Source organism: Hyperoodon ampullatus (assembly GCF_949752795.1).
Source record: "Hyperoodon ampullatus genome assembly, chromosome: 1".
NCBI lineage: Eukaryota > Metazoa > Chordata > Mammalia > Artiodactyla > Ziphiidae > Hyperoodon > Hyperoodon ampullatus.
Window position 1 is genome coordinate 113,453,445 of NC_136914.1, and position 13,832 is coordinate 113,467,276.

At 48.8% G+C, this 13,832-nt stretch overlaps 1 protein-coding gene across 1 annotated transcript; it reads right to left on the bottom strand.

Annotated features, from left to right (window-relative positions):
• Positions 1–9,535: 9,535 nt before the first annotated feature.
• Positions 9,536–13,433, bottom strand: FXYD4 (FXYD domain containing ion transport regulator 4). Its single transcript, XM_079708377.1, has 8 exons — positions 13,318–13,433; positions 11,884–11,943; positions 11,210–11,242; positions 11,064–11,087; positions 10,296–10,370; positions 10,153–10,189; positions 9,854–9,891; positions 9,536–9,665 (listed from the first exon to the last, which is right to left on the bottom strand). Exons 2-8 carry the CDS (start codon positions 11,921–11,923, stop codon positions 9,646–9,648), a joined length of 267 nt encoding a protein of 88 aa, XP_079564503.1. The 5' UTR covers positions 11,924–11,943; positions 13,318–13,433; the 3' UTR covers positions 9,536–9,645.
• Positions 13,434–13,832: the final 399 nt, after the last annotated feature.

Consider the following 13,832-nt stretch of genomic DNA (forward strand, 5'->3'; position numbering starts at 1 on the left):
TGACTGGCACAGACTATATACTCACCAAAAAATAGCAAAATGACTGGGTGTTTGAAAATCTCATTTTACTACTGTATTTCAGTGTGAATTTTAAAATTTAGCACTATGATTTCCCTTGTATTCTTAAAATGAGGCTAAATTAAACATTCAGATTTAAAAACATTAAATATATGAGTGGAAATGGTGACTACAAAGTATGAGAATAGAAGTCCCATCTTCCTATGACTTGTGTTCTGTTCATCAGCCATTTGTAATGTCCTGCTGTTCCCTTCCTTTATGCCGGGTGGCACCTGTTCATAGCTAGAGATTTTTAGTTTTGCGTGCTACATACATTGAGTCATTAGTCACAATTTTTATGTTTTTTTTTATATATAAGATGTGCTGATTTAAACAGTCTTTCTTCCATACTTAGGATTATTTCTGTAGCACACGCTGCTGGGTTACAGTTACTGGTTATTGCAGGATACACATATTCTCAAGTTTGAAACCTATTTCCAAATTGTTATTAGAAATTGTCTATCTGGCAGTTGGAAACAAGTTCCAATTTCAGGTAGCTCTGCACACAGCGATCCATCATTTTAAACTTAACACATACACTAAAACCATCAGGACTTTAAAATGTGAATGAAGTTTATTAAAAAGAACGTTGATAGCAATTAACTTTCCCAGCTTTATTTTCCCACTTTAATAACTATACAATGTAGCTCAGCTATTCAAGTTTCACCAGTATTAATAGGATCTTTGTATGGTATCTTCATTTTAAGGCACTGGCCTCCTTCACAGAGAAGCTGCTGTGTTAGCCAAGCCTCTGATGGTTTTATAGGTAGATTGGAGAGTCTTAGGCCTTTCCTGGCTTTTTTGGGCTTCACAACCCCACCCTGCCATTCTTCCCGCCAGTGTTCTACAGACTCAGATGGCTGGAGATAGGGCAGCAGCATAACCCAGTAATGCCAGAGGCAGAACTGGGAAGGTCAACTGGGAAGACTGGATAGCATGAGAATTGGGGGGCAGGTGAGTTGTGCAGAGACCATGCATCTGTTCTAGGCTGTGTTCACAGTCTGCTCATCTCATGAGTGACAGTCCACTGTAGGGAAGCAAAGGCCATCTGGGTTGTGAGAAAGACCCAGAGAATCCCAGGCGGAAGACCTGGGAGTTCATGAAACCTGTGATGGCAAGGGCTAGGATGTGATTAAAAGACCAAGGCTTAATAGGGCAGTGGAGTTTCAAGGAGTGCATTTATTCCCCATAGATCTTTGCTAATTTTGAGGTTCAGATATGGAAGGAGTGGGCTCCAAGAACCTGGGGTGGGAAATTGGGAATGTGCTAGATGCCCTTAAATCCCACAGTGACTCAGTTTTCTGGGCCAGCAGCAGTAGCTACGGTGCCTCTTATTAGAAGAAAGACTTATCCAGAGGCATCACCTGAGGTATGTGGTTGATCAGATAATGTCTGCTCGAAGAATGAGCTGGCAAACTGCTGGTAAGCCAAATCCAGCCTGCCATATGATTTAGTATATAGTATAACTCATGAGCTAAGAATGGTTTCCAGTTGAATCAATTTGATGGCAGGAAACCCCAATTAATTAGAATCTCTCCCAAAAGAATTCCATTCTTGCTAGTAGACCTGTAGTACAAAATACTGCACTTAGTTTTTTAGTTTTAGCAAAAATTTGTGAAAACTTCAAATTTGCCTTGGCCTGCAGAATTTTTACTATTTCTGGCCCCTTACAGGAAATGACTGACTCCTGTTTCAGAAAACTAGTATCAGGACTGAGTGTGGCACAGAAGGGAACTGTGGGGCCTGATTAGTATGTATGAACAGGAGCCGTAGCACACAAGGGGATTTTGAGGATGCTGGGCCAGAGGGTTGGGTATAAAACGATTGATGTGGGGCATCTCTTGTGACTCCGTATATAAATTCTAAGCATTCTTGGAGCCCATCCTAATCTAGAGTTGACCCTTGAAGCTTGGAGACTGGCCTATAAGAGGGAGAGATGCTGGGTATTGAGAAAGGGGGTTGGGGGACTCAGGTGGCATGCTAGAGATAAGTATTTAAGGCCAGAAAAAACACCAGCTAAAAGATGTTCTCCTGGAAGGATCCAAGGACATTCCACTAAATTTGATGAGGTGCACCAGCATTTTGAGACATGAATGGGAGCTCTTGGCCAGGGTTGGCAGTAGGAGAAAATAGGGATAAAAAGATTCCAGAAGAGCAGAGATCAGGTGGTGGCAATCATCAGATGGTGAGGTAAGCATAATTGTCATGATGGGCAGCAAAACCCGAAGGGCAGGAGCCTTGACCTGGGCCAGATCTGTGGTGAAGGCTGTCGGACCTCTGTGTGTCCAGGGGTCATACAGGCACAGCTCTGAGGTCTGTTTTATTTCCAGAATAGAGCCATGTCTCAGGCCCAGAGACCATCAACTGGAGTGGAGGAAGGGCCTGACAGCATTGCAACAACTATGTAATAAAGATTCTATACATCTTCCCCTCTGTGGCCAAGGGTAGGAAATGACCCAAGTTTCATATGCTGTTGGATAGGGGGTCTGAGTTGATACTGATACCAGGGGATCTGAAGTGCCATCATGGTCCTTCTGTTAAGATTGGGAGCATAGGAAGTCCAGGTGACATGGATTCCCAGGCCAAGTTCATTTCATTGTGTGTTATCTCCCTGAGTGAGTGGGAAGGGGTACCCTAGGCAGTTGACAGATATCCCACACTGGGTCCCTGGCTTGTGAAGAGTCATAATGGTAGGAAAGGCCAAGAGGAACCTCTCAGAAGGCATTCCCCATCCAAGACAGTGAACAAAGATTCTGTGATGTGTGTGCAACGTCTGGGGTTAGGGCCATGCTGAAACGCGTAAAAAAAGGCAAGCCTAGCCCTTTTTATTTGCCTGCCTGTTCCCCAGAAAGAGCAGATGGATTGCAGCAGATGATAGCGAACGACCAGGAACTTAACCGCGTAGTTGCCCCAGTCACAGCTCAGTGCTTAATGTGGCGTGTTTGCCCAGAGAGATCAACAAGCCTCTGGAACTTGGGAAGCCCCTGACCTAGCGAATATGTTCTTTTCAAACAGAGTCAAGCAGAAGATTTTTTTAAAATGACCTTATAACATGGACATCAGAACACATTCCCTGTCTTTCTTCAAGTGTGTAGTAACTCCTGTTCTCTTAAAATACAGTCTGGAGAGACATTGATCACCTTGCCATGATCCACTATATTGATGACATGCTCATTGGTCTTGGTGAGGAGGAAGCAGTGAGTACTTGGGATGCCTTAGGAAGACACCTACCTGTGTGCTAGGGGGTGGAAGAATTCAGGGCTCTGCCATATCAGGGATGTTTTCAGGGTCCAATGGTCTTGGGCAGGGATTGGCTAACTAGGGTCCATGGGCCAAATCTGGCCTGCTGCCTGTTTTTGTAAATAATGTTGTGTTGGTACACAGCCATGTGCATTCATTTATTTTGTCTAGCCTGCTCTTGTGCTACACCAGCAGATAGATGAGTGAGTAGTTCATCAGAGACCATATGGCCCACAAAGCCTAGCAGACACTAACTTTCTGAGCCTTTATAGGAAATGTTTGCTGACCTCTGGACCTGGGCAGCACTGGAACGTTTCCTCCAATGGAAAGGTCAGGATAACTGCATCACTAAGAAAGAGGCATAACTGTTGGTAGGACCTTTTGGATTTGGAGAAACCTTATTTTACACTTGAAAATAGTGCTCCTACCCAATTACCAGGTGACTAGAAGGCTGCCTGGATTCTGCAAGCTGCCCTGCCATCTTCTACAAAGGACAGAGTAGGCTCCATCATCCAGGTATCTGTGTTCTAAATGGTTTTGTGTGGTGTCTCTGATGTCTCACAACACAGTGGCAGCTCAGCCCCTGAGTGGTAGGAATCAACGCCACGTCCTCTGCAGCAGGGAGCCGTTTACTATTCAAAGCAGCTCCTGGAGCTACTGTGCTCACCCTGCACTGAGTGTTAGCAGTTACATCAAGTCCTGAGGCTCTTTTACGGTATCTCAGTTTTGGTTTTAGTTTTTGTGTAAAAATTACTGGACATTTTGTTAGACTTGTTTCTAGGTATTTTATTATATTTTAAATGGTGTCTTAAATTTCTTTTGCTGAGAGTTTGTTCCTGGGACTAGAAATACAAGGATTAAAAAAAACAAAACAAAACAAAACTGGATTTTTATATTGACCTTTGTGGTCTTGCTAAAATCACTTACATATGCTGATTTAAATGTAGATTCTTTGGATTTTCTACATACAAAGTCATGCCATTTGCAAATAATGACATTTTGATTAATTTCTTTCTAATCCTTATGTACTTTTTTCTTTGCCTTGTTGCAAAGAAAGGTAAGTTTATTTTTTATCATTAGGAAATGTGATGCTGAACATTTGGGGTCAGAGGGCATCTTAGTGAAAGCTTTCAATAATATTTCTCCATTAAAATACTCACTGGTTTTTGGTTGCATATCCTTTATTTAGGAGATTTCCATTTACTTAAGGTTTAGTATAAATATTTATTTATTTATTTATTTTTATTTTTATTTTTATTTTTTTTTTTGCGGTTTGTGGGCCTCTCACTGTTGTGGCCTCTCCCGTTGCGGAGCACAGGCTCCGGACGCACAGGCCCAGCGGCCATGGCTCCCGGGCCCAGCCGCTCCACGGCATGTGGGATCTTCCCAGACCGGGGCACGAACCCGTGTCCCCTGCATCGGCAGGCGGACTCTCAACCGCTGCGCCACCAGGGAAGCCCTAAATTTATTTTTTAATCGCTAGTAAATGTTGGATTTTATTTAATACTTTTTCCTTCTCGTGTGTCTTTATTCCTTTTATCTATCTTCCAATCACTCATTCTCTTCAGCTAAGTCTAATTGGTTGTTAAACATCCATTATGTTTAAGAACTGATGAACTTTTAGTTGTAAAATTTTCTTAATTTTTTTTTTACATAATATAGAAAAATTAATTTTTTCACAATTCTGGTGGCAAGAAGCCAAAATTAAGGTGCAGGCAAGGCCATTCTTCCTCTGAAGTCCCCGAGGAAGAATCCTTGCCTCTTCTAGCCTCCGTGGCTGCCGGCAGTCTTGGTGTTCCTTGGCTTGCAGCTGCATTCTTCCCTCTCTGCCTGGGGTGGCACACGGCCTTCTCCCTGTGTCCAAATTGTCCTCCTTTTAGGGGGACACCTGTCATTGGATTAGGGTCCATCCTAATCCAATATGACCTCTTTTTTAAATGATTATATCTGCAAAGATTCTATTTCCAAATAAGGTCACAGTCTCAAGTACTGGGGATTAGGAATTGAACATACCTTTTTGGAGGACACAATTTAACCAAAACCACATAGGTTTAATTTTCTTCTGAAAATCTCCATATAGCTCATTCGTTGAACACATTACTCACAGTTTTTGAAGTCTGATCGTTCCAACATCTGCATTTCTGTGTTTATGTTGTCTCTCTGGCTCAAGTTTGTCTTTTATGCATGGATATTTTTGGTAGGGTACTGGATATTGTGTACTTAAGTTGTAGGCATAGGATGACTACAAGACCTATGTGTTGTTATTATCTTTGAGGGGATTGGTGGAAGGAATGCAACCAGATTTCTTAAAATTACCCTGAGAACATGAGAAGCCTAAAATGACCAATATGCATTCGGTGGAAATCATAAAACAACAATCTGAAAACAAGTAAACCTGTGAGCCCAAACTCAGAAAATTTTGCAGGTGCCAATTTGAATTTACATTATTGTAGGGGTAGGAGACCATATCAAATAAATCAGTAAAATATAAGTAGTATGTGAATTAGGGCCGAGTACAAAGAGAAGCAGCAGTGAACAGTGATGAGAGGTCGCATGTTGGTGGTACAGCTATAGAGTGGCCCTGCCCGGAGGCCTCCTGAAAGGGCCTAAAGGAGGAAGGGAATTGGTGATGCAGGGATGCTGGGGAATTGGGACAATGTCCAGCAGAGGGAGGGAAGCGCAGTACCCTGAGGTAAGGCTGCAGCCCAAGCTGTGCTCATTAATACAACACTGCCTGGGACTACTACTCAGCAAAACAAAGTAATGAACTATTGGTTCATGTAACAATCTGGAGCCCCAGAGAATTATAGAATACTCTGATTGTATAACAGACTTTTATCCTTGATTATTTCTGAGTGCTGGATTAGAATTTGGTTTATCTTCTAAGTGAGCTATCTCTGTAATGTTCCAGTTTTCTGTAATAAGCATGAAAGGTGCTTGCATTTGGAAAAAAAATTAGATTGTTTAAATAAAAAGTGGGGAGGGATACATCGTCCCCAAGAAGGTACAGTCCTTGGGGTCTCTCTCAGTGATAAATACCAGAAAAGGCAGTATAGCCTAGTCGTTCAGAAACGGCTCAGGAGTAAGATGACCTGTAAGAACCTAGGTCCCTTCTTAGGCACAGTGGGCATAATATGAATCCACATCACATAGGCTGCTGGGAAAATCAACATGTGTGAAGTGTTTGTAACAGTGCCCATAAAGTACTAAGTGTTCAATTAAGTGGAAATTACCCTTTGCTTTCTCTGGTTCTTTCCTGGTCAGCCCCTCATCTAGGAGATGACAAGAGGCGGGAATTGAGACAAAGCCAGCCTCCCTACCCCCACATCCCCTGTTCCCCAGGGAAAACAGGCCCAAGGAAGGGGTCTCTGAGGCACAGCAAGTAATTCCACACGGTGAAGCCTGGGCAGAGGCTCCTCCTCCCGTCCTATGACTGACTACCTTTCCCACTCCCTACTCCTGGGAGGGGAGAGAGGAGAGCTTATTTCCCTTGGGAACCAGCAGCCCAACTCCAGGGCCCATGCGCCAGCCTCACAGGCTAACACCGACTCGATCCTGCATGGCTCTCTCCTGCCACCTTCCCATCACAGTCCGTGACTTTTCCCAACCATGATTAACCCAGGCTCCCAGATGTCCTCCATGAGCCCCTTGCCCCAGCCTTGGACAGGTAGAATCAGCCTAAACCACCAGGCAGGAGCCTGTACTGTAGAAAGCCAGGCTCACTGACTTGACAATGATGGAGCTGCACACGTTGGGGGTATGGGGGTCGTGGGGCCCTTCGGTTGCTTATGGGGCGTGAGGAAACTGGCGTTTGTTCAGGCGAAATTGGACAGGCTGTTTGGCAGGCTGAAAGCAGATTATGACTGTGTGTAGCTGGTCTCCACCGCAAAGTGGAGCTGGGAAACCAAAACGTTAAGATGGATGTGGAATATTGCGTCCAGAAACCCCTCCTCCGGGGCTGGGCGCCCGGGTAGGAATTGAGGCTGAATCTCGCGTCAAAGTGATTTAGGTTACCCTGGCAGCATGGGGTTTTCTTACTGATTGGATTTCAAACAGCAGAGCATTTCACCGTTTGTGATGGTAGGAACCCGAGTTTCTAAAAGAAAGCAGTTGTCGGTCACTCAGAAGGGGGCGTTCTGCCAAGATCGCTTCCGCGTCTGCCACTCTAGCCCCACGTAAGGCCACAGACTTTGCTTTCTTAGGCGGAGCTCATTTTTACATTCTCCAATGCAACCTATTCACACCAGCATCCTCCTGTGTCCAAGGAGGAGAGGGACATGCACCCCACTCCCCAGGACGAAAAGGCAGGGTCGGAAGCCGCATTTGGGCGGATGACGCTGCGGCGCGGCCGGGCTGCGCCGTCCCTTGGGCTGCGCGCGCCTGCGCTCCTGCCTTCTTCCTGCTCCCGCCGCGTGCGCGCAGATCCGGGTCCCTCGATTGATTCCCAGCTCAGGATGGGGCAAAATTGTCCCTGCAGTGGCCGCACCTGCTTCCTCGTTGATCTCATCACCTACGTGCCAGTCACACCGACGTTCTTCTGGTCCTCAAAAAGCAAGAAACCAGTGTTCCCTCTACCAGAAAAGATGTTTGCGCAGCTGGCCCCTCCCCCCATTCACCTTTGGGGATTCAGCTCAGATGTCACTTCTTGACCTGACCACATCACCCACTGCTGCCCATGCACCCCAGCCACTGCAGCACGCCTGTTTTACTTTCTTCATAGCATGCATCTGGTTCAGAATGCTGGGATCTTAAAGGCCTAAGAGGCCCCCCGTAGGTCCCTGCCACACTTCCCTCACCTACCTTGGACCGTGAGTGGCTGCAATTTCAGCCAGGTATCCTGAGTCCCACTCAGGTTCTTGGAGTTCCTGCTGTAGCTCTGGGCCAGCCTTGGAACTGTCCCCTCATCTTGCTTATGTGTCCTATTCAAGGGCCCTAAACAGGTCTATGATCCTCATTTTTATTTATTTGTTTATTTATTTAGGCCACACTGGGTCTTAGTTGCAGCACACGAGATCTTTGTTGCGGCATGCGTGTGGGATATAGTTCCCCAACCAGGGATTGAACCCGGGCCCCCTGCATTGGGAGTGCGGAGTCTTACCCACTGGACCACCAGGGAAGTTCCTGTGATCCTCAGTTTTAGATCTCAGGGCCTGGGAGGGCTGCAGACCAGGAAGTGGGGTCCTCAGCCTCTAGAATCCCTTGCGCTGGCCTCCTGACTACAGCCAACAAGTCTTGGATCCACTATACTTTCCAGAGGATCTAGTACCACCCTGGGAAATGGGTGGAAGGTTTGGAGCAGGGCACCATTAGAGAGCTGGCTTGAAGCAACACCAAGACAGGTGGCTGCCCCCTCAGCCCAGACCCAGACTGTGAGCCACTTCCTGGCAGGGACAGGGCAGACGTCTGCTGCCCCAGCCTGTCTCCACCCCAGGGTCTCTGCCAGTATGCCTCAGCTCCTCCCACCTTAGGATATGGAGGTTGGCAAGCGGGGTGAGGCTGCAGGATGAACAGGCTGCCCAGGTGGGAGAGCCATTTCCCCAGCCCCACCCCATGCATGCTGGGGCTTTTCAAGTGAGGTATTCCAGGAATGGACTTTGGACATACTGAGACCCAGATTGGCATGGATGGGTTTTGGTTCTAAAATGCACTATGCAGGGCTTGCTGGGATGTTGCTTATAGTGGGGTCTCACGGGACATTACCTAGAGTGGGGGAAGGGTCCATGGGTTGGTCTGAGAATTTCATAGGGTTTTACTGGGGTGAGTTAGTGAAGAAATTGCTTCATTTCCTGGGCTGTGTGAGCACTCAGTGAGGTGGGGTCTTAGCAGAGGGCAAAAGACTGGGGATCATTCTAGGTTACAGGGTGTCATGGGTATCTGGGTCATCGGGACTTATAAGGTCTCCAGCCAAGGTGTGGAAATTGTAAGGTTCTTTGATATAACGTTGAGGTGTCTTGCATCATGCATGGGTGAGGCAGGAGATCAATTATCAGGAGGTCCTCAAAGTGGGGGGCGTGCTGGGAATGGCTTCAGGACAGACATGTGGCCACCCTATGGGACCCCCCACCCCACCCCACCCCCCACCGCTGAGGGGCCTAGACTTTCCTGAGCAAGATTTCCTTGTCCCTTTCCAGCCTGCCTGTCCCTAACCAGACCCACAGAAGGTCATGAGACCACAGGAGGGAGGAGAAAAGTTTAATTTAGAAATAAGCTCTGGGCAGCCTCCTGAGCATAAGGGAGCCTAAGGGCCCACCCTCGGAGAGAAATACCATCATGAAGGGTAAAGTCCCCCAGTGGGGAGGAGACAGTATGGGAGCTGGTGCAGGAAGTGCCGTGAAGCCGGTCCTGTGCTCAGCAGGTACTGGCAGAGCCTGTGGAGAGAATGGAGGTCAGGTCCTCACAAACTGGGTCACTCCACAGACACCCCCCCCACCCGCCTCAGGTGACCCCAAGGCAGGCTGGCTCAGGACAGTCTGCCTTACAGCATAACATTTATTAATTCTCAAATTATATGGCTATCCTGCCTGAGTGCCTGGAAGCCTCTCGAAGCCTGTCTCACCTGGAGTGATGAGTGGAACGGCTTTCTCGGGTAAGGAGCTGAGAAAGGAACACGTCAGATTAGCATCCTCAAGCTTTCTGTCCTTTTCCCCCACCAAGATTCCTGGTGCCACTTTACACAATATGAAGGGTCAAAGCTTTCCCTATTTGGGGCCCTTCAGGGTTGATAATCTGTGAATGACAAATCCCACTGCAAGCCCAGGGACAGCCAGGGGGCTGTCCTCTTTCTCCAAATTGTAGGGCTTTACCACCAAATAGCTCTGTTCTGCTCAAGGTGCACACAACAGGGCCCTGTCTCACCTGTGCTTATGATCTTGCTTGCATTTGCATTTGCCACCTGTGAAGGAAGAGACAGCCAGTGCAAAGAGCCTGGGGAGCCTGAGCCACCACCTTCCCCACCCGCTCCCCACCCCCACCCCGGCCCTGCCAGTCCCACTGCTCACTCAGGGCAAACAAGATTCCAGCGATGCACAGGAGCGCCGCACAGATCACCCCGCCCAGCTGCAGGCCTTCCCAGTCTAGGGGAGCATAGAGAGCGAGCTGGCACCAGCCTGGCTCCAGTCTAGTCGTTCAACAGATAGTCATGACCAACTGCTTGTACAGATGCACTTACATTCCAGGCAACAAGAAAGACAAGCCAGTAAATACATCATGTAATATCTGGTGGGAACAAGTGCTAGGAAGAAAAAACAAGCAGAAGAGCACAGAAAAAGAACGGGCTTTGAAGAATGATCCAGGAAGGCTTTTCTGAAAGGTGGCATTTGAGCTGAGACCTGGAGCACATGAGGGCTGTGCTGGGGGACAGTGCCAGGCAGAGGGAGAGGAAACCTGCTTGGGGCGTTGTCGGGCAGCAAGGAGCTGGTCCTGGGGAAGGCAAGAGAGAGTGAGTTGAAGAAAGGAGATTAGCCAGGTGCCTCTAGCCCCTTTTCCCGGAAGTCTTCCTAAACATCCTGTGGGCACCTTACCTCCTTGCTGGAATGAAGTTCTCCCAAAGACCATGTTATGTGTCGGCCTGTCACTCTTCTAGTCAACGACGACGACGATGCTGGTTCTTTAATCCCCAGTCTTAGCCCCATCCTGCCCCTCCTTCCCCGTTCCCTCAAGCCCCTCTCTGTCTACACTGGGCTCCACATCACCCCTCACCAACCTCTAGCAAAGAGGTCCAGGATAGGCAAGGGTAGGGGTGGGGGGCAAGGGATATCAGCTCTTACCATAGTAGAAGGGACTGTCTTTATCTGCAGGAAAGAAAACATTAAATAAATAAATAAATAAGGACCAGAGCCAGGAGGCAGGATGTGGGGTCTTAGAGGGAAAACGTGGAGGCAGGGCCAGCAGGGCAGTTTGGGGCCTTACTCACCAACCAGGTCATTGGCTTCCAGGACGGGCAGGCCTGGGTGAGAGAAGCAGAGGGACTGGCTGTTAATTCATGGCACTGGTCTCAAAATGAATCAGCAGCCAGGACCCCAACCCAGAGGCGCAAGGACAGCCAGCTCCGTTGGGACTCTGGGGAGGTGGGATGGAGGGACCCTGAGGTCACCGGTTCCTTTCCTCACACCTTCCCCAGCCCCAAACAGACCTGGGATTTTGTCTCCTACTTCCTGGTCTTTGTGCTCCCCACCACCAACCCTCCATCCCCACCCCCCAGCCCTTCCAGCTATTTCTCAGGCTTCCTGCTATTCTTTCTTACACTCAAGATGGGATGGTGTGTTGGTATCTTTATATCCTCTCCTGAAAAGCTTCCTACACAGGTCCTGGCTAATGCTCTGCCTCCTAAAGAAGTAGGGAATGCTGTTCTCTTCACGCCAACAGATGGTTAGCTCCCAAAGTTCCATTAACCAGGGTAACTTTTGCAATAGCTACTTCCTACCTGTCCCGTTACTTCCTTTATGTTTCTCTTTAAGTTGACAGTTTAAATGAAAACACGTTCATTCAACATCAGGCCCCCTTTGTGAGAAGCTGTCCTGGTTTTCACAGCCTTCGTGGGTGGGTGGGTGGATGAGTGACAGCAGGGTCACCTCTGGGAGGACTCACCTGCCAGCAGGAGGAGAAGGCCCCGGACCACTCCCTCCATGACACAGCGGCAGGCCTAGGCTGCAGGGGAAGGGGGCAGGCTGGGGTCAGACAGCCCCGACCGGCCCCAGGCTCACGGCACTTGGTGACACAAATCTCAAGGCTGCCCTTGCTTATGGGGTAGACTTGGAAAAGTTACTAATTTGTTTCCTTGTCTAGAGTTGATAATGGTAATGCCTTGTGGAGTTAAGTGCTTAGAGCAGTGCCTGCGCATAGTAAGTGCCATATGAGGTTTTGTTAAAATCTGGTAATCAGATGCCTGACACACCATCAGGAGAGCAGGACTGCTGTTCTAACTCAGGCTTTGGTGCCTGCCTTCCTGACCCCCGGCTCAAAGGGCTACGGTTGTCAGGCCTCAGGCTATCCAAAGGTCTGGGCCTGGGGCACTACCAGGCTGAATTCCAAGATAGCCTCCACCTAGGGCATGCCCAGGACTCCTCTGAGTGAACAGCTGGGCAGGGGAAGGGGAGGCATTGGGGGCAGGTGCCAGGGACAGGCAAGAGCCTCCCACCGCAGCCCTGGCCAAGCCCTGCTCCAGGTAGCCCCAAATTCCACTCTCAGAGTATAGACTGCTGTTGGCAGGAAACTGCCTGGTGGGTGGGACATGGCTCCTTCTTTCTCCTTAGGGTGGGAACTATCCATATCTTCATTTACTAGTCCCTAGGGTGGCTGTGTCCTTGAGATAAGACCAGTTTTCTACCAGCTTTCTGCCTATTGTTAGCCTCAGGCAGGCATGGGGATTGTCAGTGTTCCAGACTGCAACCCCATTTATTACATGCCAGAGAATTCCTCTCTCAGCCACTTAACAGCTGTGTGACTCAGCTGGGTTACTTAACCTCTCTGTGCTTCAGTGCCCTGTAAAAATGAGGATAATTATAATAGCAACCTCACAAGGTTATGACTGAATTACATGAGTTACTATATGTTAAGCCTAAGAATAGCGCATAGCACATAGTAAGTACTGAAACGTGTTACAATAAGTACATGTACAAGTACACGGGTCCTTTTGCCATAGGAAGGAGGGACTATTAACACGCTCCTTGGGAACATGGGGGGCTGTTGGCTCTGAGCAATTGCCAAACCCGGCCCTCCTTTGGCCAATCTGTCTCTCCCTGCCCCTTCCACCACCCTGGAATTCCTGGATCGTGAGGGTCACAACTGCACTTTACATATTCTTTAGCCAAAGACTGGCTCCTGTTTCCTCCAGCCTCCACCCCACCTTCCTTCCATATGACAGTGGGCACAGAGCAGGCAGCCTCCAGTCCTCCAATCCCCCAAACACACACGCGTTACTGAGAATACTCAGGCAGCTACCACCCCTTCCTCAGACTGGTACCCCCTCTGCCCCCACCCCTTTTCCTAGGAGCCCCGAAGTCCTGGTGGAAACATGCTCACCTGAGAGCTGAGTGCAGAGAGCTGGTCTGAGGAGGCTCCTGGAGCTGCGTCCAGCCCAGGTGGGTTCCAGCTTTTTAAGCCCAGCAGCCCCGCCCAGGGCAACAATACTCTCGCGCCGAAGGAACTGGTCAGATTCCTTAAGATTCCTGCAGTTCCCTCTCCCCAGTGCACTCTTAAAGGAGACGGGCTCACCTGCCACACCCGCCGAGCAGAGGGCCCCAGGCCCTCTCAGAGGCTAAGCGAAGGGAGGGGAGGGGGATGGGCCTCAGACCTGTCTCGTGAGGAGAAGGGGGCTTTCAGTTTCCTTAGCTCACCTAGATCCTAAACGAGGGGCCCAGAAATGTGTGGAAGGGGACAGGATATTTCTGGGTACTTGGGCCAGAAGTGCGGGTTCCAGGACTTCTGGGGGGCGGGCGTTCGGGGAACATCGTGTCATCGAGGCTGTGGGACTGGCCTTGAGGCTCCATTTGCTCGGCCGTCGCATCGCTTTTCCTTGGACTGGGTTTCATGGGAGG